This window comes from Stegostoma tigrinum, chromosome 3 (genome assembly GCF_030684315.1).
Source record: "Stegostoma tigrinum isolate sSteTig4 chromosome 3, sSteTig4.hap1, whole genome shotgun sequence".
NCBI classification, from domain to species: Eukaryota; Metazoa; Chordata; class Chondrichthyes; order Orectolobiformes; family Stegostomatidae; genus Stegostoma; species Stegostoma tigrinum.
The window spans coordinates 88,593,615-88,620,816 of NC_081356.1; the positions used below are offsets into that span (position 1 = coordinate 88,593,615).

At 39.6% G+C, this 27,202-nt stretch overlaps 2 protein-coding genes across 3 annotated transcripts in view; one reads left to right on the top strand and one right to left on the bottom strand.

Moving 5' to 3' along the window:
* The first annotated feature begins 1,841 nt into the window (after window positions 1-1,841).
* On the top strand, window positions 1,842-14,806 carry LOC125451354 (probable G-protein coupled receptor 150). Of its 2 annotated transcripts, none has more exons than XM_048528391.2 (2): window positions 1,842-3,401; window positions 14,104-14,806. In XM_048528391.2, the coding sequence occupies exon 1, from the start codon at window positions 1,915-1,917 to the stop codon at window positions 3,160-3,162; it is 1,248 nt and encodes a 415-aa protein (XP_048384348.2). In that variant the 5' UTR covers window positions 1,842-1,914; the 3' UTR covers window positions 3,163-3,401; window positions 14,104-14,806. The 2 variants fall into 2 exon arrangements, with proteins under 2 accessions (XP_048384348.2, XP_048384349.2); XM_048528392.2 differs by lacking the exon at window positions 14,104-14,806 and adding an exon at window positions 9,516-11,305.
* The window catches only part of arsk (arylsulfatase family, member K), a 53,285-nt gene continuing 33,124 nt past the window's right edge, over window positions 7,042-27,202 (bottom strand). The window contains exons 6-8 of the mRNA XM_048528390.2: window positions 23,086-23,310; window positions 21,498-21,719; window positions 7,042-10,951 (exon numbers count right to left, since the gene is read on the bottom strand). Of these exons, the coding sequence (XP_048384347.2) occupies window positions 10,671-10,951; window positions 21,498-21,719; window positions 23,086-23,310 (728 nt within the window). The 3' untranslated portion in view covers window positions 7,042-10,670. The remainder of the gene's footprint in view (window positions 10,952-21,497; window positions 21,720-23,085; window positions 23,311-27,202) is intronic.

Consider the following 27,202-nt stretch of genomic DNA (forward strand, 5'->3'; position numbering starts at 1 on the left):
CTCAATGAATTCAATAAGGCTTGTAAGGCATGACCTGCCCCTCACAAAGCCACGCTGACTATTTCTAATCAAACTATATTCTTCCAAATAATCATAAATACTACTTCTCAGAATCCTCTCAAATAATTTGCCCACCACAGAAGTAAGACTGACTGGTCTATAATTCCCAGGATTATTCCTATTCCCTTTCTTGAACAAAGGAATAACATTTGTCACCCTTCAGTCATCTAGTTCTACTCCTGTGGACTGTGAGGATGCAAACATCATTGCCAAAGGCGCTGCAAACTCTTCCCTCACTTCTGGTATCAACCTTGGGTATACTCCATCTGGGCCAAAGGACTTATCTATCCTCATGTTTTTCAAAATTTCTAGCATATCCTTCTTCCTGACATCAACCTGTTCGAGTATATCAGCCTGTTTCACACTGTCGTCACAAACGTCAAGGTCCCTCTCACTGGTGAATACTGAAGCAAAGTATTCATTAAGGACCTCCCCTACCTCCTCTGACTCCACACACAAGTTCCTTCCACTACCCCTGATTGCCCCTACCCTTGTTCTGGCTATCCTCTTGTTCCGCATGCCTTGGGGTTTCCTTAATCCTACCTGCCAAGTTTTTTCAGGCCCCCTTCTAGCTCTCTTCAGTCCATTCTTCAATTTCTTCCTGGCTACCTTGTAACCCTCTAGAACTCTGTCGATCTTTGCTTCCTCAACATTCAGTAAGCTTCCTTCTTCCTCTAGACTAGAATGTTCCACATGTCTTGTTATCCAAGGTTCCTTCTCCTTACCATCCTTTCCTTTGCCAGTTAGTGTTTGGACAAACAGGAAGGAAACTAACAGCAAGAGTACTTGAACACCAACTGGCTACAAAAAGACATGACCAATACTCACTCATCTCAATCCACATGGACAAGGAGAACCACCAATTCAACTGGGACGACACCAAGATCCTGGGACAAGGTAGGCAGGAGACAGGCATGAGAATTCCTAGAAGCCTGGCACTCCAGTAATCAACACACTGCAACAAAACATCTGCGGAACAATAAACCCGCTTGGTGAGCCACCAACTTCAACAACCACAAATCGAGCTACAGATCTACTCCAAAGCCATAGATAGTCAGCAAGGATTGTGAATGGAGAATCATGTTTGATGAACTTGGCATTTTTTGAAGATGTTACTAACAAAATTGGTGAAGAGCTGATGCATGTACTCTGTTTGGATTTTCAAAAGGCTTTATATCGAATTCTGAGAGATCTTGGAGGCCTAATTTGCATTTCCACACTATGTTCAGTCAGAGTTTTGTTTTATTATTCATTACAACGATCGACTCTTAAACATAAACTGTCTTAGCATGAAGTAAAAATACGGAACCTTTATAGAACTACCACGTCATGTCTGTAATCGAACCCTCACATGTCAAAAGATACAAAACAAACCAAAGAACTGCGGATGCTGCAGCTCAGAAACAAAATAAAACACAAATTGCTGTAGAAACTCAGCAGGTCTGGCTGCATCTGTGGAGAGAAAGCAGAGTTAACATCTGCGGTTCAATAACCTTTCTTCAGATACAGCCAGAACTGCTGAGATTACCGCTCAATTTCTGTTTGTTGCTTTTGAAAGGATCTGGTGGAACAGTACGTGTTAGTTTCGAACTGCGTAGAAAGAAAACAAGGATGTCGGAGATGTTCTCCTGGCAACACAAAACCTTGTGTTTCCGAGTAAGATTTCTCTGCACGGATGCTGCCGGACCTGCTGAGCTTTTCCTGCAATTTCTGTCTTTGTAACACAAAACATTGCTTTACTTACGCGGTGCTGTCAGCAGATGACGTGCAGATATATAAGTGCCTCAGTGCAAACAATGATCATTCGGTTCAACAGCAAGAAACTGGAACCTAACAGGAATAACGTGTTCTTTCATGGAGACGGCGATGATTTTGGACAGTCTCGTTGAAAGAAACTTTTCTCTGGATGCGTGGAGTGTAAATTCCTCGGGAAATGTGAGCGAGGCTTTCGAGCTCCCGTTGTACAAGAGACAGATCAAGATAATCTCCATGACGGTGATTTTCAGCCTGGCTTTGATAGGTAACCTGGCGGTGCTGCACAGGAACTGTTGCAGCAAAAGCAGGAGGCGGAAATTGGATGAACTGGTCAGTAATCTGGCCGTGGCAGACCTGTGTGTCTCTGTCCTGCTCTTGTTGGCTCAGATCATCCAGGAGGTGCTGGAACAAGAGTGGCAGGCTGGAGATGTCGCGTGCAAAATGTTGAAAGTTTTCCAGGCTTTTGGACTGATTGCTTCTTCCGGCATCATTGTCATTGTCGCTTTGGAACGGCACCAGATAATAGTCAACCCGCTGGCATCTCCTCTCCCGACCAGGATCTTGACTGCTATCATTTGGATCAGTGCTTTCGTGCTGTCAATTCCGCAAGCCTTTGTTTTCAAACTGACAGCACAGGAAGGCAGGGAGAAATGTCTGAGCGTATTTGGATACCTTTCCAAATGGCACTTCCAGCTATATATCATATTTGGAGCTGTTACTATGTTTTTGGCTCCCTTTTGCACCCTGTGTGTGGCGTACACCAGCATCCTCTGGACCATTTGGAGGCAGAAGCAGCACATCGGAGACTGCCAAGCTAGTGAAAATGTTGACCAAAAGCAACAGAGAAAGGTCCAAATTGTCGGTACCAACTGCTCCATTCCAAGAGCCAAAGTGAAGACTCTAAAGATGACTTTGGTCATGATCATATTCTTTATAATCTGCCGGCTACCTTATTTTGTGATAGAGATGAAAGTTGCCTTCGGGACCATCACTGAAACAGACATCAAGGTGATTACAGTTTTGGGAATCTTTGTGGTTTCCAACAGTGCTGGCAACCCATATGTCTATCTGTTCTTCAAAACCAACAATGTTTACTTCAGACGACTGGAGAAGAGCGTCTGTTTCACCTGTCTGAAAGATTACAGAGAGAACACATTTCACAGGGAACTGTGCGCAATTGGCAAACGAGTAGAGCAGCCTAACGCGACCACTACATCATCCATACAACCCCCTCTGCCAGATTCTTGTGTCTCAAGAGGGAGCTCATATCCTGAGGGAGTTCTGTCTGAAGAGCGCATTGCCCAACCGGCATCACGCTCCACTGCTGACAGTAATCATTGTTATTAATATTCTCAAAATATGTCAACTATTTCTACAGAACCCTTTACATTCTTCCGGGTAAGATGACGATGAAACAGAGTAAAACCCTCGATTATTAAAAACTTCGTTTTCCCTGACAATCGGCATTATCCGTTCAACTTCCAAGGCTGGGAACCCCTGCAAATGGATCTGGTGTCGTTCGTTTCCTGCAGCATTAAAGTCTGTGAATCTCTGTGCCACATTTTAATACTTTTCTTCGGCTTCAGGTAACAGTCGCATATTTCACGTTTTGAATTGGGCCCCGAATGTAAAAGAAAAGGGAGGATTCGAAACAAATCTTCTCAGGCCGCATGCTTTCCAACAAAAAAATCTGACAATAATCTAAGGAAACAATGCCGCTTATATCTGAATTACACGGTTTTATTCAAATTGTATGCACTGTTTAAATGTAGATTGGCGAAGTTTCAAAACATTCATATCGACTCACAATTGCTGCCAAAAATAACAACAAAAACGCAGTTCACCGTTGCTCTGGTTAATACGGGTGCGGTAAGATACGCAATTAAATTCAGAAAACAAAAAAGTTGCTGTTGGAGATGTAGCAGTCCACTTTTTGAATCTAAAAGCCTCGTTTTCCTTTCTTGGTCGCTATTCAGCGCGATGGAGCAGAATGAAGTTATCACAGCTAAGCTATCTCACCACAGAGAGCTAAGCCAAGCTATTTCAAATCTTGAGTACTTATTATGATAAGCTTTAATTATCGCTAACTAAACTCTCTGCCATTTAGAATCAACATTACAACTGCAAAATCTCACTTCTTCAGGTTTTGTAGTTAGAATTTTTTAAATTCATTATTCTAACATGCTTCCTTATTTAGGTCTACCAGATTGGAGAAGAAGATACAGAAGTAGACCATAATTTATAGGAACAGAAGCTGGTCATTCAACCCATTGAATGGTAAAACTGACTCAATCAGATTATGGGTGATCTGATATTCCTCAAGTCCAGATATTCTCCATAACTCAATTCCTCTAATAATTTAGAAATTACTTCCTTCAATAAGTTCTCAGTCACTTATTCCTCAGTGGCTAAGAATTCCAGATTACTACTTTCTGGATGACTCTTTACTCAGATGTTGCACTCTCGTCTTAGACAGTCTCCCAAGAGGAAATGTAGATCTACCCTGTCATGACCGCTAAGACACTTAAATGTTTCCACAAGCTTAACTGAAAAAAAGTGCAGACGGGCTGATGCTGCAAGACCTGCTGAGCTTTTCCAGCAATTTGTTTTTGCTTCTAAGTAGGTGTTGGGTAGTTCTTTGCATGGTTCATTTGAATCCTTTAAAGGCTGATTTCAACTCTCACGTTCAGTGACTTATCGCACAAGATGTAAACACATTAAATAAGCACATGCAGGTCTAATTAATTGCATGCACGATTCATTGACCCATTATGGCAGTAGTCTCGAAATGTTTTGAGCACAAGATTTTTAAAAAAATTTAAGTGTAACTCAAGATCTGCGCTAAAGAAAACAAAGATTTTTAGTATTGTATAAATCTAAAATCGAGCACATATACTTCCTCACTTTGCCCTCTGCTCACCATGTCTCAGTATGACTGCCTATTATCTGCCAGTGTGTTGAAGCCTGGGTTGTAGCTTGAGACTGCAAATAATACAACTACATCAAATGCGTGTCTGTTAAGATTTTTGTGATATTTGGACTCGCTGTCTGGTAGAGGTAATTAGAGTCAAAATAAGCTTTCACCTTAAAAGTACAGGATGAAGATGGGGATATTTTTCCCGGAGTCTCCAAAAATCACTGACTTTCAATGTAATTTTGCATATTAATTATCTCCATATCAACTCCATTGCTTTGTGAATTAAATGCCCAATAGCCAACCCATCAATGTCTACTTGAGGAACTGTTTGTTCCATCATAACTAATTCCTGAAAACAACCCATTGAACTCCACTGCTAACTTTCTCAGCTGTGCACATAGGCTTTCTGGTCAAAATTATTATTTGTCTTTGAATTTTTTTCTGGCATTTAGTCTAGACTTGGGAATGTTGCAACATTTCACTTATTTAAGTGGGAGGACCAGAGGCCCAGTTTTAATTTGAATGTGTTAACAGCACTGATCAGATATATATCACTGTTGAACTCAGTTCATAGTTCAGCTCATTCAGTTTTGGCATTATGTGTGTTAAGTAAGTCAAGCAACCACATATAGTCTAACAGCTCGTTTCTTAAATCAAGGAATGAAGTATGCAAAGTGGTGATTTCCAACATCCAATCTTAAAATCTCTGTAGACACATTCCTTGACTTAATCAGCATGGAGGATTAGTTCAACAGAGGCAGCATCTAGTTTGTCAAGTAAGGCTTTACACAAGAGTACCTGAATTGAGTTTATATTCTTGACAACAATTTTCATTACATGAGCAAAGTTCATGACATGACCTACTACATGCTGCTAGATTACAGTGATATTTGACAAGAAGAGAAATCATAATTTCTGAAAAATGCAACAAAGCTTACGTTTTGTGTGAAGCATGGCTAGCACATCAGCATATCCCGCTTTATATCTTGAGGTATTTTTTCTTTACCAACAATTATGTCAATTGATATTTTGTGGTGGTGGTTGCAGACTTGCTTGCTGAGCCGGTGTGTTTGATTGCAGACATTTTGTCACCCTGCTAGATGACATCATCAGTGCGCCTCCAGTGATGCGGTAGTGTTCTGTCCCACTTGTTACTTATTTGCCTCAGTTTGCTGGGGTGTTTCATATTATTTCTGGTTTTGTTCTTCGGTAGTTTGAACTGGACCCAATATACAATGTGTTTGTTAACGGAGTTTTGGTTGGAATGTCAGGCCTCCAAGAATTCCCTAGCATGTCTCTGTTTGGCTTGTGCTATTATGGATGTGTTGTCCCAGTCAAATTTGTGTCCTTTATTATCCGTGTGTATTGAAACCTGGGAGAATTGATTGTGTCCCTTGGTGGCTAGTTGGTGTTCGCAGAGGAAGAAAACTAGCAATAAGGATACATGAACCAATTCTTACTGGTCTCAATACACACAGATAATAAAGGACACAAATTTGACTGGGACAACACATCCATAATAGCACAAGCCAAACAGAGACATGCTGGGAATTCCTGGAGGCCTGGCATTCCAATCGAAACTCCGTTACCATACACGTCATATACTGGGATAACAAGGTGTAGAGCAGGATGAACACAGCAGGTCAAGCAGCATCAGAGGAGCAGGAAAACTGACGTTTCAAGTCTGGACCCTTCTTCAGAAATGGGGGAGGGGAAGAGGGTTCTGAATTAAAGAGAGAGAGAGAGAGAAAGAGAGGGGGACGCAGATGGAAGATGGATAAAAGGAGCAGATAGGTGGAGAGAAGACGGGCAGGTCAAGGAGACGGGGATGGAGCCAGTAAAGTTGGGGAGTTAGGATGGGGGTTGGTCAGTCCAAGGAAGACGGACAGGTCAGGGTGGCGGGGATGAGGCTGGTAGGTAGGAGGTGGGGATGGGTGTTAAGGTGGGAGGAGTGGATAGGTGGGAGAAAGGACAGACAAGTTAGGTAGGTAGGGTCAAGCTGGGCTGGTTTTGGGATGCGGTCAGGGGCGGGGAGATTTTGAAGCTTGTGACATCCACATTGATACCATTGGGCTACAGGATTCCCAAGTGAAATATGAGATGCTGTTCCTGCAACCTTAGGGTGGCATTGTTGTGGCTCTGGAGGAGGCCCAGGATGGACATGTTGTCCAAGGTGTGGGAGGGGGCGTTGAAGTGGTTCACGACTGGAAAATTGTATATTGGGTCTAGTTCAAACCACTGAAGAACAAAACCGGAAGTAATACCAACCACCCCAGCAAGCTGAGGCAAATAAGTAACAAGTGGGACAGAACACCAACACTTCACCAGAGGTGCACTGGCAATGTTACCTAGCAGGGTGACAAAACGTCTGCAACCAAACACACCAGCTTGGCAAGCAAGTCTGCTAACTCTTCCATGACTCTACAAATCTTAAAAACTGTAAATTTTGTGGCTGTGTTAATCAAGTTGCACCTTCTAATATTAACATTTTTCACAGATCAATGTGGATGGAAATACAGTGCAGAGCCATTTTACCGAAGTATACATAATCTTGAGCTGGTGGAAGCGTCCATCCAACTAGGAAACCCTGTAGCTGGAATTTGTCTCTCCGGTTAATTTTGACAACATACTAGTTAATCATCAATGGCCTCATGCACAGGAAATAGACCTAGGAATATTTCATGTTATTGCAAGCAACGATGACAATACATTTTGAAACAGTGAACAAAACTTCCGATAAACACAGCAGTGATTAAAGATGCATGGAATAAACAAAAGTTAGACTAGAACAACTATGGTATCAAAATATCATGATTTAAAAACAGTAATTCTTAGAAGTCAATATTAATAAATTAAAGTCATGCTGTAAAATAGCCATGTATGCATACCACAGTAAATCAATAAATTCAGAGTCATGGACATCAGAGGTTAACAAAACTCTAACCATTACATAATCTTTTTTAAGTGGAAAAGACAATGATTTTGGTTTTGGCGATGTTTAATTGGAGAAAATGACAACTTATCTGGGGCTAGATATTGGGGACTGGAGGTCGAGGTGGGAGGGGAGGAGGGCAGACGATTACGGAGCTGGTATTGGAGGTTGAGTTAACTATTCTCAGGATACATGTGGAAATGTGTTGTGCTTTTCAACATTAGTTGTGAGGCAACATGTAGATAAGAAATTGGGCTGGGCTAAGGAAAGTTCCTTTGAGGAATCCACAAATGATTGCTTGCGGTGAGGAAAGAGTTACTCCATGAGATTCTTTAACAACATTTGGATATTTAAGAATGGATCTAGATGCTGGAATTCTGGCCAATGGAGCAGAGATATTTGAACAGAACATCATGACAAATTGTGTAAGACAGGTGGCAGAGATCAAGAAGGATTAGGAGGAATCCTCCACCACCAGTCACCCAGGATGCAATTTGTGACAGTTTAGAATCATTAAAATATGGAATTAAGTCAAAGATGGGCAGATTTGTGAAGTGACACGTTAAAGGACTTCAGATTTAGAGGCTGGAAGGACAGAGGTATAATGAGGTTTACTTTGAGAGGGAAAAATAATGCTGACAGATTTAACAGAGTAAATTATCTAGGAAAAAGGAGGAAGGAGGCGGGTCATCGAGAAGGTGAACTCAAGAGACCAAGAATGTAGATACAAGAGAAGCCACGGTTGCAAGGAAGAGGGCATGAAGAAAACTTGTTGAGGAAGGGTATGAGCATGATTGTGGAAGCAGAATGGATGGTCTTAATCTTAGTGACAAAGGAGCTCTTTAGTTCCTTGCACTACCTTATTAAATACCATATCCCATTAGCAATGAGGCCCAAGGACAAATCCCAAGTAATCCTAGGAACAACTTCTTTTGGAATACATTGTTCTTGCATCACAGTGTTTCATGGTCATAAACAGATATTAATCAAACTCTCGCCAAAATAATATTGAGTGTGCTTCATGATAATGGAGATATCAAGTCTCCACTTCTACCATTGTTATCATTCATTGTTCCCAGATTAATGATTGAAAGAGGACTCCTGGAGGATAGCCATACAGAAGAGTTGGTCAGACTTCTGGATTTGTAGTCCAGTAACGTAACCACTTACTCTACCTCTCCCATGAAAAGTTATGAGCAGTTTTTGCTGGGAAGTTCTTAGTGTGAGGAGGAGATCCACCAGAATAAAGAATTTACAATCAGATATAAAGACATTAAAAAAAACATTAATTGAATGCTCCATAGAAATGACAAGTTTGTATAATCTCTCCTTATAATTTAAAATTGGGAGAATAGGCATAAAGTAAGGTTGTATTCCCTGGAATTTAGAAGACTCTGAGTGACCAAATTGAAGTTTTCATGTTTTTAGCAGTTAGAGAGAAACTATGTTGCTGGTAGCAGTGTCAGGAGTTACAAGTGAAGTTAGGACATACCTCTACATAGAAACTGTGTTTTAAGCATGGAATCAGCTACCAGAAAGGCATGTGTGATGCTAGATCAATAGTTAATTTCAATTTCCAGATTAATCTGTTTTTGTTAAAACAGCAATATTATGGAATATGGAGCAAAGCAAATGGAATGGAACAATAACTACAAATCCAGAGGCCTGACCAACTCCTCTATACACGTATCTTCAAGGAGTTTTCTTTCAATAGCTTATCTGGGAGCTATGACTGATTTGTTCGCTCTATGCTATTTCTACAAATTCATCCCATATGATGTTCACTCTGTTAGAAGCATTTTGTTATTTGTCCAAAATTAATTTTGAATCAATTGTCTAATTCAATTTCAGCTGTTCTCATTTCATCCACTTCACATAAATTTTAAAGGATCACTTCTCAGACACCTCCTTCCAGGTGTGGAAAACATTGATGACAACTGGATACAACAAAGCCATTTTCAAAAGCAGTTAAAAGAAGAACTTTTATTTCCCTAGTGCCTCTCATGACTTCAAGATCTTTAAATTTGCTTGTGACAATTAAATAATTCTGACATGTATTCAATGCTATAAAGTAGCAAACAAGGCATCATATTTGAAAATAGAAATTTACTCAGGCAATGTCATAATGACCAGATAACCTGTTGCAATGATATTGATACCACTGGCTCTAGGAATTAACCAAACAGTTTTGTACTGCACTACATCTCGAGCTGAAATATCACCCACATATGTCAACACCCAGTAGACAACAGAGCAGTTTGACCTACACAGTTTGATTACAGATTTATTTTATTCATATTCATCCTTTGGCTATTTAGTTGAATATTTTATTGACTTGGTTGATTCATGTTTTGCATGTGATTGGCATTTGATTAAGAAATACCTACGTCTCTTAATTTGGTCAACAACGTTAGCAGTTTGACACCATCCAGGACAAAGCAGCCCATTCCATCAGCACTATACCGACCATGTTAAAACATTAATTTCCTCCACTACTAAGGCACCCTGACAGCAGTGTGTATGATGTGGAAGAGACACAGGGGCAGATCAACAAGCCTCCTTCAGGCAACTTCCAAAGTCTCAACATCTATCACCTAATACAAAGGCAGCAGATCCATGGCAACATCTCCACCTCGAAGATTTCCCTTCAAACTACACCATTCCAGCTTGGAACAATTGCCACTACTTCACTCTTGCTGAGGCAAAATCCTGGAACTCCTGTCCTAACAACACTATGATGTACCTGCACCAGATGAACTGTAGCTGTTCAAGAAACCATCTCATCACTATCTTCTCCAGGACAATTATGGATGAGCAACAAATGCTGGGCTTGACAGAGACTCTGAGGTCAAATGAAAGAATTAAAAGAATATTGCGGATGCTGGTTTACATTTGCACATGTCTATGAGCAGCAGCAGTATGTTGACGAGGAGGCAGCCAAGGAATGGAACCTTGGGAAACATTGTACTTAAGAGTTCAAGGGTGGAAAGTACAATATATGCAAGGCTACGCTCTAGCAGCCGAATACAACCACTTTTTAATAGCATTTTGATAAGTTGCAGGATCCTTTTGCCAGTCCCGATGCCATCTGAGATTGGCAATAACATGTGTGTAATTCCTTCCTAGACTTCTTTTCCATTTGACAAATTGAAGTTTGTTGTATTGATGAACAGTATTGGACACTTCTGGGTAGTTTAGTATGGTGCGAAGTTTTTTGTCAAGAACACTTGTAATTTCTGAATACTTAGTAGCCACATTTTCCATTTCATCTGGATCAGCTGATAGATCTGGAGAAAGGTAGAAAAATGCTGTCAACACAAATCTTTCTAAAAGTAACTTTACAACATAAGGATAGACACCATCATAAACAGAAAATAATCTCGGCTTTATGTCAGAAAGACTGTGGATAAAGATTCTTTAATATTTTTGAGAAGGTTTGTAACTTGGGTTATGGATGAGGTTGTAGACATACTCGCTGAGCCAGTGGGTTTCGTTGCAGACGTTTCATCACCCTGTTTAGGTAACATTGTCAGTGCGCCTCCAGTGAAGCATTGGTGTTCTGTTCCGCTTGTTATTTATATGCCTAGGTTTGCTGCGGCGGTTGGTATAATTTCGGGTTCTGTTTCTCAGTGGTTTGTACACAGGGTCTTATTCAATGCGTTTGTTGATGGAGTTCCGGTTACAATACCAGGCCTCCAGGGATTCCTTGGCGAGTCTCTATTTGGCTTGTGCCATTATGGATGTGTTGTCCCAGTCAAATTTGTGTGACTTGTTGTCCACGTGTAGTGAGACAAGTGAGAACTGGTCGTGTCTCTTGATGGCTAGTTGATGTTCATGTATCTGTATTGTCAGTTTTCTTCTGGTTTGGCCTATGTAAGTTTCTCACAGTCCTTCCAATGGTATTCTGTATATTACACTGGTTTTGGATAAGGACTTCCCAAGGTACACAAACTGTAGGTCCCTCTCAGACCCATTGTCTCACTACCAGGCACACCAATGTACAGACTTGCCAAAGAACTACAACAGAAATTAAAATACTTAGGTGGACAACACTACCCACTCCATCCACTCATTCCAAAGATACCAGGATAGAAGAGGATGAGATAATGATATCCTTCAACGTAACAACACTATTTAGATCCAAAAACATTGACCTAGCCAAAGAGACAATTGCCACGCTATTGGACAAATCAAGTTGTCACACAACATCATCAATAAAAGGACACCACAATGAAACTACTAGATCTGTGCCTCATAACCCACTTCACCTTCAACAATAGCATATACAAACAAATCAACAGAACATCACCGGGATCCCCAATATTGGGACTGATTGCAGAAGCGGTAAAGCAAAAGGTTAGAACAGACTGTGCTCCCTACTATACAAACAGAACTTTCAGCCTGATATGTAGATGACACCTTCATGATTATTAAGCTCACAAAACTGGAAGAAACCTATGACACATAAACAACATCCTTACCAGGATAAAATTTACAAAAAGAGAACAATAACTGACTACTCTTCCTGGGCTTAATGGCAGAATGCAAAAACAACAGGAAATCCAGACTAGCGTATATCGAAGGACCATACACGAACAACCAGCTACTCAATTACACTAGCAACCACCTCAACACGCACAAATGGAGCGGTGTCAGGACTCTACTTAAACAAGCCACAAAACATTGCAGCCACCTGGAACTACGCAAAGCAGAACACAAGCACCTATATGGAGTCTTCAAAAGGAATGGATACCCGAAAAGCACAATCTGCTGTTACCTCCGAAGCAGACCACAACAGGAAGACGCAACACAGCCAGACTCACTAAATCACCCAACTGTACATCAAGGACATTTCAGACCCCTAGGTATCAGAGTAGCCTACAAACCAACAATCACCCTATGACACCTACTGATGAACATCCCATACCCAAGATCAGAAAAACCAGTGTAATATACACAATACCATGCAAGGACTGTGAGAAACGATACATAGACCAAACCGGATACACAAACAGCTCAGCGAACAAACTCACATCCAGAACACAAACACCAACTAGTTACACAAGAGATAAAGGGAACTGCAGATGCTGGAGAATCCAAGATAACAAAGTGTGGAGCTGGATGAACACAGCAGGCCAAGCAGCATCTCAGGAGCACAAAAGCTGACGTTTTGGGTCTAGACCCTTTATAGTCACACAAGAGACCAATTCTCACTTGTCTCACTAAACAGACAACAAGGGTCATGAATTTGACTAGGACAACACACCCTTAATTGCACAAGCCAAACAGAGCCACACCAGGGAATTCCTGGAGGCCTGGTATTCTAACTGGAATGCCATCAACAAGCAAATTGAATTATACACTGTGCACAAACTGCTGAGAAACAGAATTGGAAGCAATACCAACCACCCCAGCAAACCAAGGCATATAAATAACAAGCAGGACAAAATTCCAATGCTTCACCAGAGGCGCACTGGCGATGATACCTAGCAGGGTGATGAAATGTTTGCAGCCAAGTCCACTGGCTCAGCGAGTATGTCTACAACCAAGATACGTTAATAAATAGTGAAGAGACTTATCAGCCAAATATTATATCAGTTTCAGGCAGGCAAAGGCCTTTAGTTCACTGAATTGCATATATCCAATTGGACCGACTATATAAGTACTTTGAATATCCGAGCAGGTCAGAGGTTGGGAATTCCAAGGTTAGCAACTTCCCTCCTGACACGTCTATCACCTAAAAGGCACAATTCAGCTGCATGGATGACTGCAGCTGATGCAGCTCAACACCATCAGGCCAAAGTAGCTTGTTTAATTGGCAATTAACTGGCTCAGTAGCAACAGTGAACTTCAGCAACTCACCAGACATCTCTCTAATGCAACTGCCAGATCAGTGGCCCCCCACCCCCACTAATGGCAACATGAGAAAGATAGCAGATGCAAAGGAACACCCCAATCTGCAAAGGCTTACCTCCAAACAACACACAAGCCTGCCATGGAAACATATTCCCAGCAACACTAAAAATAACCAAATTGGATACCTGAAATGGACCAAATTAAGTGCATTTACTCAAGAAGGCAGCTCACTGCTTTAAGAATGGGCAAAAAATGCTGGCCTTGCTAAAGATGCACACATTTCCATAATGAATTAAACTCCACTGCCTCTTGTACACAATTTTCCCACTGTACATTTCTAATAACCACAAATCCTATTAATGGACAAGAACCAGGTCAGGTTGCATATTGAAATCCACTGGAATGGATGTCTTGCCCAGAAAATAACAATTAAATGTGTGGACTTTAATTCTTTTAGGTTTTGAAATATTTTAAAAGATTACCAAATTATACATTTTCCAATCTGACATTGTTGAGATTTTTCTTTGTCTTTTTCTCCCCCAACCCTTTATCCAATCTTTTTCTTTCTTTGATTCTCTTTCAGTACCTGATTTGTTATTGGATTCAAACCTTCTCGTTCACTTTCGTGCTCATCAGTTGTACTAGTAACAGTCTGCAATTCCAGCAACCTTGTGAGTAAAAGATTTTCAAGCCTAAACATGGATGATGAATCAAACAAATGAATCTTGCAAGCAATCCTGCTCCAGCAAAATCTGAGCCAGCACCTCTGCTAATGACAAGTTCACATCCGATCTAATTTTTTTTATTCTGAAAGAAAGCTTCTCTTGCATTTGGCTATATTTGTAAATTTTGTGCCTTGTTTAAAATCTGCATGTGCTAGAAAAGATTAACTGGATCCAATTTGTTGGAATATTCTGTCATTTCAAACATGTCAATTTCTTCAGCAGCAAAGACCCAGGGCAGTCTATTTTTCCTTAGGGTACTGGATCACTGTTCCCTGAGCCTTTTCAATAGCTGAACATATGGATGCTTCTTTTCTAGGCAATTTTGTTTGACTTCTTGGGTTGAATTTTCATCTGGATGCAAATGTGCTTTTAACAAAGTGATCCACGATAGGGATCATGCCTATAAAGATAAAGTGACTGTTGTATTCACCAATGTTGTTCAATTGTTCATATATATTACAGTCCTTTTCAAGAAAACATGATAATGAAATAAACAATGTTAAAGTGTCCAGTCAACCTGTGTGATGATACTTTCGGACTGTAATTTAAACACATGATAGCTCTGGCTTATTAAAACAAGAATCTGCATTTAACATGAAAAGAATCCAACTAGCTGCACTCATTCATTGAGTTTGTTTTGAAATTGAGACTTGGGTCATTTTCTTCTCAAAGGGTCTCAAAGAGAAAACTGAGATTAGTATGAATGCTTTATTGAGTTTAAATGCAAATTAGTTTTGTCACATTAGGTGCTCCCTTCACCCAAGAATGATTATAAGTATTGCAAAATTTCTGCTTTCTTCCCACATATTGGAACTGTTTCCCAGTATTAATGTTAGTATATTTCATAAAAGGTTAAAATGGAATTTGAGGACTGGGTATTTGGTAAATATTGGGTGAGTAGTTACGGAGAATGCATGTGATGAATGAGATCGAGAGGAGGTTTTAACCAGCAAAGGTGGACCTGCTGACCAGCTTGTTGTTGTATCTGTTCTCTTTGTGCAAAGGTTTGTGGCTTGTAAAACACATGCACACAAAGAAAATCCAACCCTTTAAGATCATTCAATGCCGTTGACCAACACCTAGGACTATTAAATGGAGTCAAAAATGTATAACTTATGCTAACAATATGGGTAATCATGGAGTGCTAAGAGGATCACCCATTTCTTTTCTGGCTTTACATTTAGCTAAGTATATTTCAACAACTTTCCTATTTGAAAATAGGCAGCTCCAAGGTGTTGCATTCATTGATGCAGCTGGTTTCAGTGAAGTCAGATATAATCAATCCTGTAGCGTCTCCGAAGTAGCCAAATCATAGTATGTTAGAAAATGTCTTTGAAAATGAGACCAGAAGGTGCCACTGCTATTGGCAATGCCTGTGCAAGTTAGATCAATAGGATTTTTTTTAAAATAGCAATTTACAGAACATTCTTATAAAAGCAAAATACTGTGGATGCTGTAAATCTGAAACAAACAGAGAATGCTGAAGGGATTCAGAAGAGTGGCACCATCTGTTGAGAAAGATACAGAGTTAATATTGAGTCTGGTATATCTTCTTCAGAACCTAGTTTCTGTAACCCTGTTATAGGATGCTTGTACTTTCAGCATGGATCACCTCCAACTGCAATGCAGCAAATGGCAAACGCATCCAAAGCCAATAGTGATCAGCTGTAGACGACTGATTACACCATCTTGTAGGTATGCTATAATTCTGATCAACAGGAACGGAGTGTAAAAGAGACTTATCCTCATTGCAACCACCTCATCCAGCACCAATACCATTTCAGCCATAAAAAATGCTGTTGGGTGCTGCATTGCTTCATCATTTGGCTGTCAATTCATGCATTCACCTTGTGCAGCTTTTTGCCTGTTGACCCTAACGCTCTGCACCTTTGCAAACTTGAAAAAAAAGTCAAGCAAAATGCCTTCTGATGTTTTCTCTAAGCCATAGGTTACATACTAATTTGACATTTTCCTTCAACCACCCTAACACCTTTAAATTGGTTCCATATTTTACTTTGTTCCCAGCATTTATTCACCTGTAAATAAGTTCACACCGAACATTCAAATACCAAGTGTATCAATAATCTGTAATGATTTGCAATAATGTTCAAACATTTAAAACAAATGGTCTAATTAAATATTGGCAAGTTTAGTGTTCATCAATTCTTCAATGAAAGTGCATATCAATGAAACATATGAAAGGGTTAAAGTGTAATTATGGCTGCAATTTTTCAAAAGCACCCTAATCTTTGTCAGAGTTTAGTGCTGATGAAATTCACTTAAACTTATTAGTGAGTTTCCAGGTTATTACAGAATATAATTAGAGGCATATAACTGCAGGAACTCATAAATATTACCTATATCCAATGGCTACAGGAAGATTTAGAGTAGCAAAGTTTGTTCTGATAGGAAACTAATAAGAAAAGATAATCAATTCCATCAAAATGAAAAAAAAATTGAGAAATGTAACGCAACTGTATTTGATAATAAAGATACTTATGTGCCTGGAGAAAACAAAATGTAGCTGAAAGCTAGTCAGACATAACGACCCTGAAATTCCGTGAGACACAGCCATTTGTCCACAACAACTCTGGAATTAGTGTTATTTCCCTTACAGTTCTGCTGGCTTCCCAGGGTTACAGGAGACCTACAGAGTCTCCACAGAATTTAAAACAACACAGATAAATGCAAGATGACATTGAATAATACTGAGATAATGGGAACTGCAGATGCTGGAGAATCAGAGATAACAAAGTGTGGAGCTGGATGAACACAGCAGGCCAAGCAGCTCAGATGCTGCTTGGCCTGCTGTGTTCATCCAGCTCCACACTTTGTTGTCTGGAATAATACTGACTATTTTTATTAGTACTGTTCTGCTGCCCTAGCTACAATTGCTATGGTGACGAGACAAAATCTGTTGCAAGCATGGAAAGTTTGTCATCAACCAAAAATTATTGCTAATCTGCATGATTACTGTATAGGAGTATGTGATTTCTGAGATTAGGTGGAAAGGTTTTGAACATTGGCACTTAAGGTGAATGGAGACGATGGTGATAAAAATAGGATGCAAATGTTTAGAGGGGTTTAATTGGAAAATATAGCAAGTTGTATAAGACTTTAGCAGAATATGTAAACTTAAAAAATGTCCTAAGAAGGTGTTACAGCATGCAAATGTCTTAAAATGACATTCAGAACTTGGACAATAAAAGCTGTAGAAACCAAGTGCACTGGGACAAACACTTACGAGCAGAGGGAAAATGGAGGCAGAAAATAGGATGGAACCTGTAATTCTGGGTTTGCACTAGTTAACCTTTGCTGTTTTTGCTTCTTAGTACATGGGGTATTTTGGGGTTGAGATAGGCTTTACTTACATGACTTCTCAGTCTGCTTTGGAGATAATAGCTGTAATTGTCACAGGATGGAGAGCATACCGGAAGACATCAAGAATTGCCAAGTCACATCTCAGTAACTTTCAATTACACAGGAGTGGGTTTGGGAATGGGCTCTATTTTGCACATGTATTGTTACCAGAGTCCATTGCCATCTAAATGATCCCAATCATGAAAATGATTACAGAATCCCTACAGTGTGGAATTCAGCCCATTGGAAGAACATTCCACCTAGACCCAAGCCCCTACTCTATCCCTGTAACCCTGCATATCCCTGAACACTGAGGGTAATTTAGCATTGCCAATCCACCTAACCTGTACATCTTTGGACTGTGGGAGGAAATCGGAGCACCTGAAGAAAAAAAAAGCAGACTAAGGGAGAACATCTGCGTTGAGTTTGCAGTCGCCCGAAGGTGGAATCAAATCCAGGTCCCTGGTGCTGTGAGGCAGCAGGGCTAACCAGTGAGCTACTGTGTCACCTAAAGTTTGGAAAATCCATTATTTAACATAAATCTTATAGAAGTAAAGGTATTGTAGATGTTGGAAGTCTAAAACAAAAACAAAGGCTGCAGAAATTCAGTAGGTCAGGCAGCATCTGTGGAGTAAGGAACAGAATTAATGTTGTGTCCAGTATAACTCTTTCTCTGAATTAAAAGCTGGAAAGTTGTGGTTGTCAGATGCTGTCACAAATCCTTTAATAGTTTTATGTGCCCAGGCACTATCAAATACGTCAAACCATTTTTATTAAGCTCAACTTTTTGGCCAGTTTTTTGACAATTTTGCAAGTGTCAATAAGTTTATGCACTATTTGCACACAAGCATGCCTTTTCACAATCCTAAAGGGAGCCTTATCACCACCATCTTTGAGTGCCTGGTTTATCAAGTCAACTTTTCTGTTTGTCTCTTACAACGTCAACTATTTCATTGTTTTTCTGTTTTTTTTGGTTATTTACTCTATCCGTCATTTTTGTTTTCTCTTTCCCTTTTAACTTATCCCCTTTTCTACCATATGTCTCAGAGTCTGTGTGTTACTGTTTTCTAGGCTTTAGAATTTTAAAATTACATGCATCATTTAGTTCTCTTTTCTCCAAGCTTTTTCCCTCTTCTTACATCATTGTAAGATGATATAGACCTGTGAAAAGTTTTAAAATTAGGGAATTCTGCGTACGTTTTAAAATCTTTAACTTTTGTGATGACCCCAGAATTAGTTGGACTTGATTTCCCATGTGTAACTGCAGTGAACAGTAACGTTGAATCTTTGCCTTAAGTAAGTGAGAAAATTACGCATTGTACAACTAGAGAGGCAGCTCTGGTTGCTGTGTAGAATTTAAGAAGAGAAATAATTTTGTGCTGCAACAAGACCAAGTTCTTGCAGCTTCTCCAAGCAGAACTTGATGAGCACCTTATCATGAAATATCAGCAAAAAAATGGATAGAGATTAACCTGCATTGAAAACAAAGTTTAAAAAAAACTAAAACTGTGTGCCAATTTGAGTGTATACATCAAGTGTCTTTTAGGATTGTTAATTTTACAGAGGATATTGTGTAAAAGGTACGTAAACAGCTCAAAACTATCGATATGTCAAGACCTGTCATCCGAGTGTGATTATCTAATATAGCTATTCTAGACAAGATCAGTTACAGTAGCTGCTCTTTTGGAGCTCAAGGACTCCAGATCATTGATGAAAGAATATGTGATAAAAGTTATGCTCATGTTTGCTAGCTTAGTCACAGAGAACAAATTTTGCATAAACATTCCTGAGCTCTACAGAAAATAGGGTTGATGTGGATTTTCAAAGTGCATTTGATAAAGTCCGTACAATATGCTTATCAGTAGAATTGAAGCTCATGGGATAAATGGGGCAGTGATAGAATGTATTCAAAACAGCTACGGGGAGAAAGCAAGTGGTGGTAAATAGTATCAGAGATAATGGGAACTGCAGATGCTGGAGATTCCAAGATAATAAAATGTGAGGCTGGATGAACACAGCAGGCCAAGCAGCATCTCAGGAGCACAAAAGCTGACGTTTCGGGCCTAGACCCTTCATCAGAGAGGAATCATCTCTGATGAAGGGTCTAGGCCCGAAACGTCAGCTTTTGTGCTCCTGAGATGCTGCTTGGCCTGCTGTGTTCATCCAGCCTCACATTTTATTATTATGGTGGTAAATAGTCACCTTTCTTACTGGAGGGAAGTATACATTAGTGTTCTCCAGGAACTGGTACCACGGGTCACAATTATTTGCAACGTACATAAAGATACCAATGCCACGTTTGAGGATGACACAAAATATGTGGGATAGCTACTAGTGAGGATGACAAAGTGTCTGCAAAGGGATAAGACAGGTTAAGCGAATGGACAGATGGAATATAATGTGGGAAAATGTGACATAATGTACTTTGGCAGGAAGAATAGAGGAGCTGAATATTATTTAAATGGAGAAAGACTGCAGAAAGCAATGGAACAGATGAATTTGGGAGTCCTCGTCCGTGAGCCACAAAAACCTAACAAAGACAAATTTAATGTTAGTCTTTATGGCAAAGGTAATCAAATATAAAAGTATGGAGGCCTTGCTAAAATTGTACAAGCTACCAGTCAGACCACAGTTAGAATACCCTGAAAAGTTTTGGGCCTCCTATCCAAGGAAAGATATATTAGCATTGGAGGCAGTCCAGAGAAGGTTCACTAGGCTGATACCAGGTAAGAAGTGACTATCTTAGAAGAAGAACTTGAGCGGACTGGGCCTGTACTTTTTGGAGTTTATAGGTAACCTTATTGAAGTATACAAGATTCTTAGAGGACTGGTTTAGTCTGGGATTATGTTCAGCATGGACTGGTTAGACAAAAGGGTCAGTTTCCGTGCTCTATGGCTTTATCGGATAGATCTGGAGAGGTTGTTTTACCCTTGTGAGTGAGTCTAGCACCAAAGGGGATAATCTCAGAATAAAGAATCACACCATTAACCAGAGATGAACATGAATTCATTGTCTTAAAGGGTAGTGAACTGTGGAAGGCTGATAATGCTAGGTCATTAAGTATATTTAAGGATGAAACAGACAGATTTTTAATCAGTGAAGGAAATCAAGGTTTAATGAGGAAAAAGGCAGCAAAACTGAGGTAAGGATGATCAAATCATTCATGATTTCATTGACTGGTGTAGCAGTCTTGATGGGCTGAATTATGGTCTTGTGGTTACTGGTGTTTGTGTTAAAATGTCAATGATTTAAACTTGGGACTATAAGGCACAAATTTAACTACACTTCAAGTTTCATCTGTAGAGAGTGAAAATTCTATTAGACAATTTTAAAAGTATGGATAGGCTGGGGGAATGTACAATTTTCATAGTAGGTAAAATTCGATGGCAGAAAATCTGAAGTGATGCATTTTTGTAGGGAGAACAAAGGCATAATTTAAATGATACAATTTCAAAGAGATGGGAAGAACAGACAAACTTGTGACTGCTTGCTACAGCTGCCTTAGCAGGGTCAGGACAGGTTAACAAAGCAAGACAGAGTCAAAGTTAATAAAACATATGTATGATAATAATAAACATAATTGTGAGCAATAACACAGGATTGAACATTTGATAGGAAAAATTGCCACTACCATCTACTATTGATTTTTTTCTGTGCACAAAAGTGGATATTTTTCCAGAATTAAGCAGCATAAGGTATCCAGAAGAAAAGTGAGCTTGAAGATTTCAAAGCCTTTGGGATCTGATTGAAATGTCAATATCAACACAAAAAAAGACTGCTGATATCATTTTTGAAAGTGTGGAACCTGTACATGAAACAATTGCCCAGGTTATCAATTTGATTACTTTATAAATGGGGATTTAAAACCCACAACATTTGAAGCAGACTTACCAAACAGCTGGGAGGGCACAGTAATTCCATCTGCGTAGGCTATATACTTCCAGCGGCCAGTTCTAATCATATAGGTGGAGGCATTTACATTACAGCCGTGAAACTCACTAAAAGTCCAGTCAGGCCGTAATTTTTTGATGGAAGCTTCCTCCTCAAATCCTTTCAACAATGGAAACAGAGAATAACCACTTATATTTCCAGGAATAGGGATTCCAGCAATATCTGAATGGAAAAGGAAATTGTTGTTTTGACTGAGGTTGGAAGACATTACACTGGCATATGATTCTGTGCATAAATAATTATTTGAATTTAAATTATCAGTTAATAGAAAGCTACTCAATATTTGGAGAAAAATGACCAATGTCATAACTTCAGTCTTGTGATAATAAACTGGTAAAGGGGAAATTTTGCTTGAAGAACTGTGTTACAACCTGATAATAGGGAGTATCTTAAATGTGTATAAATTTTACTTTGGACTGAATCATTCTGTATTGTTGAAAATAAAAAACAATGCATTTTTATTCTCTTGACCATAGATACTTGTTTTAAAACACAGCTAATCAGGAAAATGCCACCACTGCCAATGGCGCCTCCCCTTTAAGTTAAGAACAAAAAATAATTCCCAAAACAATGTTTTTTTGAGTTACGGTAGGATTATTGGCCTCAAGTGGAGGGGTTCATTGCTGGGGATTTAAAAACACTAGCACTCAATGTTAGCAACAGGTACTCCCAAACGAGGTAGTGCATACAATGTAGATTGCCTTCTATTTCTCCCAAAAGTGGGTTTTTCAGGCACTCTCTCTTTGGGGATTTAATTGATCAACTGCTCGTGTACCAAACAGGACAATAGCAATAAATAAGTAATATACTGCAAAATAATACTCAAGCTTGAAAAGCTGACAATTTTAACACCTGTGATCAATTAAGACAAATGTTTATTTGCATTCTGTATCTTAAGCTGTAGAATGTTACTTCATTTGTATTAGTGGAAAATAAAAAGAACAACATGAAAGCTGCAATTTATTTGCGGAATTAGTCGGGATGCTGGGTTCAGCCAGAAAGTGGGCCATTCTATCAACTTGGTGCCCAATTCAGAAAATTGGCCCTTCCTTAAGTGTCAAGCCAAAAGGATTATATAGAAAATTTGATTTTCAAACCTTAATTCGTTTACAGAATACACAAATGTATTAAAAGAGACTTCCCAAACTACTTCACTGAATTTTAAAAGTAGCCATGGAAAAGAAAGTACCAAGTTCCATTTCAGTACCAATACTTAATATTGTTTCTTTTATAACAAGTCAATTCTAATTAAATATCAGAGAGTTTATATATCTATGAGAACAGTACCCTTAATTGCTGACCTAATGCCAAACTATGGACAGGGTTGAGAATTAGATTTTACATCCACCCAAATTCAGATCCTTTGAGGTTTCCTTCAAGGAAACTTGCATCCTGTCAATTTAAGGCAAATCAAAATGAAGATTTCAGCACTAAGATAGGAAGCTAATTTACATTCAATAAGCATGGACAACCAGAAAAGAAATGTAACTATCTTTACTTGTCTCATATATTTAAAGGCTTTGCTCACCAAGAAGAGTCGGATAAATATCCACAAGAGATACCAAATTTGAAACGTGTTGTCCTCCTGAGATACCTGGTCCAACCATCAGTAAAGGAACATGAGAGCTTCCCTCATACATACTCATTTTATAGAACTGGCGATGCTCCATTGCCAGTTCACCATGATCAGAAGTAAAAATTACATAAGTATTCTTTTCAAGCCCTGTGTCATGAAGAGCTGTTAAAATTTCTCCTGTGCAAATAAAACCATAGACTTTAGTAATTTCAGCCTATACAAACAAAACATTTTTATTTTACCTTGGCTAAAGTCTTATTCCGTTTATGAGTTGATTCTGTTCTCTTCCCTGCCTAGGTACTTTGAAGAGTGCTCTGTCTAACCTGAAATCAGGGGCAGATATTTACTGGTTCTGTGGTGGGATGGCAAGGCAGTGACTAGTCAACAAATTCAGATCAAGCCTGTGCCACAGCCACAATGCACTGTGTGCAGGCTAAATTAGTGAACAGGGGACTTCTGTTCCTCAGTGGCAGGAAATCCTAGCCAACTAGTCAGCAGCTCCAGCATTTCTGGCAGCGCCACAGTGCAACAGTGAGAGCTGCCAGGACTGCAACCCATCCCAGAATGAATGGCTCAAGGATCCTAGACCAAGCTGAGTAAGAGTCATCAGGCAAGGAGGGTTGGTGGTGTGGGGTGTGTGTGGAATTGAATGGATTTAAAAGTGGGTTTAAAAGATGGATGCCCATAATTTACAAAGGGCATCCATCCAAAGACAGCACACACCCCTTCCTTCATATCTTTTTAAATCCTGTAAATTTATTCCAACTGGTGAATGCCAACTATATTATGGCATTGGAAGGGTTACATTAAGATCAACTGAGGTATAATAGGCTCAACTGACCTTCAACTATTTGTTTACAAATTATGAGCAGGCTGCTGGTTTCTGCGCCTGTACACTCTATGCTACATCGAGCTTGGAGACAGGTAGAAAGGTGATGAGTTGCGTTAATGGACCAGACCAAACCAAAACATATTCAAAAGATAGACTAAACCATAACATTTTCTTGATTTAAAAAGGTAATTGAAAGGTGGAACATTCTAGATGCAAGTCGATTAGTCAAACTACTTGACGTTAAGTAAAACTTTATTCATACCCGATAGTTAAAATACAAAAGGAAAGAAGAAATTGGAATAGCTTAGCTCTATTGGAAAATGTAACAGAATAATAGATTATATAACTTCTACACAGTAACTGGTCCAATACAGTAACATCAAATAAATACACCCTTGGCAAAAGGCAAATCCACTAAAATAGACTGTCTGATAGGCAATTCTCCAGTCCAAGAGGAAAAACATCAAGAGCAATTCAGACTGGGAGAGAGTGTAGCAGGGAGAGATGTACTGAGGCTTCCAAACTCAGCTTCAAGTACCCAGTGACAACTGCTACTGAAAAATTAAGCTAAAAATCCTGGTTCTGTGGGAGCTTGACCTCACTGATTCAGGCTGCTTCTATTGGGTCAACCTAAGGAGAAAAAAACCCAAGGCCTTACAGGCCTTACTTTATGGGCTTTGAAGCAGATCAATCAGCACCTCTGTCTGAAAACATTTATTCAAAAAACCAGGAGAAAGACGCCTCTCTAAAGTAATAGTATTGTCATAGCTGTGCACAGAGTATTTTACATGCGACCCCACCAAAAATGTGCACTCCAACTGCTAGCTGACAATCATCAAACCCAATCATGAATGATGTTATGTTGTAATATCCAGCTGCAGGTGAAATACAATATCATCTGGTGCATGTGTGCCTTCTCGCAATGTCTGACCAGGAATTAGCAATCTGGCCTAATTACAAAAAAATGATGTCTTTGACATAACTTACTCTAGGGAAAAATGCAGCAAAGTCTATGGGCCAATACAATAATTTGGCTGTAATATTGAACACATGTTCCAGAACTGACCTTGTACTTCACTGCAGAATTAGTTCAAATGTGGATAGAAGAACTGAATTTCAAAGGATTGATGAAAGTGACTAATCTTGACATCATGGCAGTATTGAATCCTGTGTGGACTCAATAAGCTTGAACAAAATTGAAGTCAACGGGAATCAAGGGGAAAATTATCCACTGATTGGTGCCATACTGAGAAAAGAAAATGCTTTTGGTTGTTTAAGACCAATCACCTGAGTCTAGATTATCATTGTAGGATTTCCTCAGTGTGGTGTCTTGGACGAACCACTGATATCTGCTTCAATAACCTCCCTTGTATTAGTTGGTCAGAAATCAGAATGTGTTCTGATAGTTGCAGCACTCAGTACCAACTGAAACTCCGCAGATATTTAAGCAATCTACATCAACATAACATCATTCATGCTTGGGTTTGATGATCGTCAGTTAGCAGTTGGGCTGCACATTGCCTAGCAATGTCCACTTTCTTGCCCTTCAAAGGCATTGCCGCCACTCAATTTTCTACCATCAAAATTGTGGAGGAGAAGGGAGAACTTTAATGGGACATGGTATATTAATACTATGGATGGAAAAGAATGTAAAAAGTTGGGATTCTCTGGTAAGTAACTCACTCCCCGAATCTATAAAGCCTGACCACCATCTACAAAGTGAAAGTTAGGAGTGTTGTGGAAAACATCCTGATTCTCCAATGATTGCAGCTCCAACAACATTCAAGAAGATTGACACCATCCAGTCTGCTTGGAAGGCATCTCATCCAATATGATAAACATTCATTCCCTCTATTAATAGTACACAGTTCTAACAGCATGCACGATCTACAAGACACACTGCAGCAACTTGTGAAGGCACCTTTGACAGGTCCTTGCAAACCTGTAACCTCTATGTACCAGAAGGTCAGGACGCCAGTGCATGGATATTTCACCGTTCATATGTTCATCTACGAAAAACAAAAAAACACACACAACGTCCTGACATGGAACAACATGAATAAGGACCGAAAGAACTGCAGATGCTGTAAAGCAGGAACAAAAACAGAAGTTGCTGGAAAAGTTCAGCAGGTCTGGCAGCATCTGTGGAGAGTAATCAGAGTTAATGTTTTCTTCCTCAGAACCTTTATTGGGTCAACTTCCTGGAATTTGAACTCCCACCTCGACTGCAGTGTAGATGCGCCTTACTGCTACTGAGACCTACTGTACTCAGTCAGGGATGGGAAATAAATGGTGGCCTTATTAACAAGGCTCACAGCCCACAAGTGAATAAAATAAAAGACATACCTCTCCAAAGACATCAAGACAAAACACAAATCCTGTACAGCTGAATAGCTGAAATTACTGTTGCCTGCCAAGGAGTTACAGCCCTTTGGTCTCTAACATTGTTTCTTAATACAAAAGGTATGATGGCATTTTACCAAAGTTTCCTACTTTCATGCTCTGGAATAGTACATTTGCCAAGCACAAACAAGGGGGAAATCAGTCTCGCCAGACACAACCTTAAAAAGTTCTGAGTGACAAGGCCACGGCAAGATGAGCAGTAGAATTGGGTAAGATGTTCGACAAGACTCACCTCAATGTTCAGATCATCTCACAACATCATATGGACTTTTCCCAAGTGACAATGGAAAATTCTCGCTGAGGAGTGACGAGTTCTCAACTGACAATTAATTACTTGTTAAAATCCTTGTTAACAGACAAACTCAGCATGCATTAAAATATTCCCAAATTCCCCATATTTAACGAGTCATCTGGACACCAAGACATGAAATCCAGAGCAGGTTGAATTTGTCACTTGCTCCAAAAGATCTCAATGTTGAGCACTAGTCAACATGTCGATCACGATCCAAGGGCACCACCCACACACATGCCATGTCCAGGCATACTGGCATGTGTCAGTCTCAATGAGCTGTCATGGCATATCTGATTAATTTACAGGATATTATTGGATTAGAATTAGAATTAGGATTAGGATTAGGCTTATTTTCATGTACACTCAAGTTACAAAAGAACAAGGGTACAGTGAAAAGTGTACAATGTCACCCACACACACTGCCATCTTAGCAACCAAGTACTTAGGTTCAGAAATAGAAAAGAAGAAAAAAATGTTACTCTACATTATTATATTAGATTCCCTACAGTGTGGAAATAGGCCCTTCGGCCCAACAAGTCCAC

Coding starts and splice junctions, on each gene's coding strand:
- LOC125451354 (XM_048528391.2), top strand. CDS start 1,915: ATGGAGACGGCGATGATTTTGGACAGTCTCGTTGAAAGAAACTTTTCT.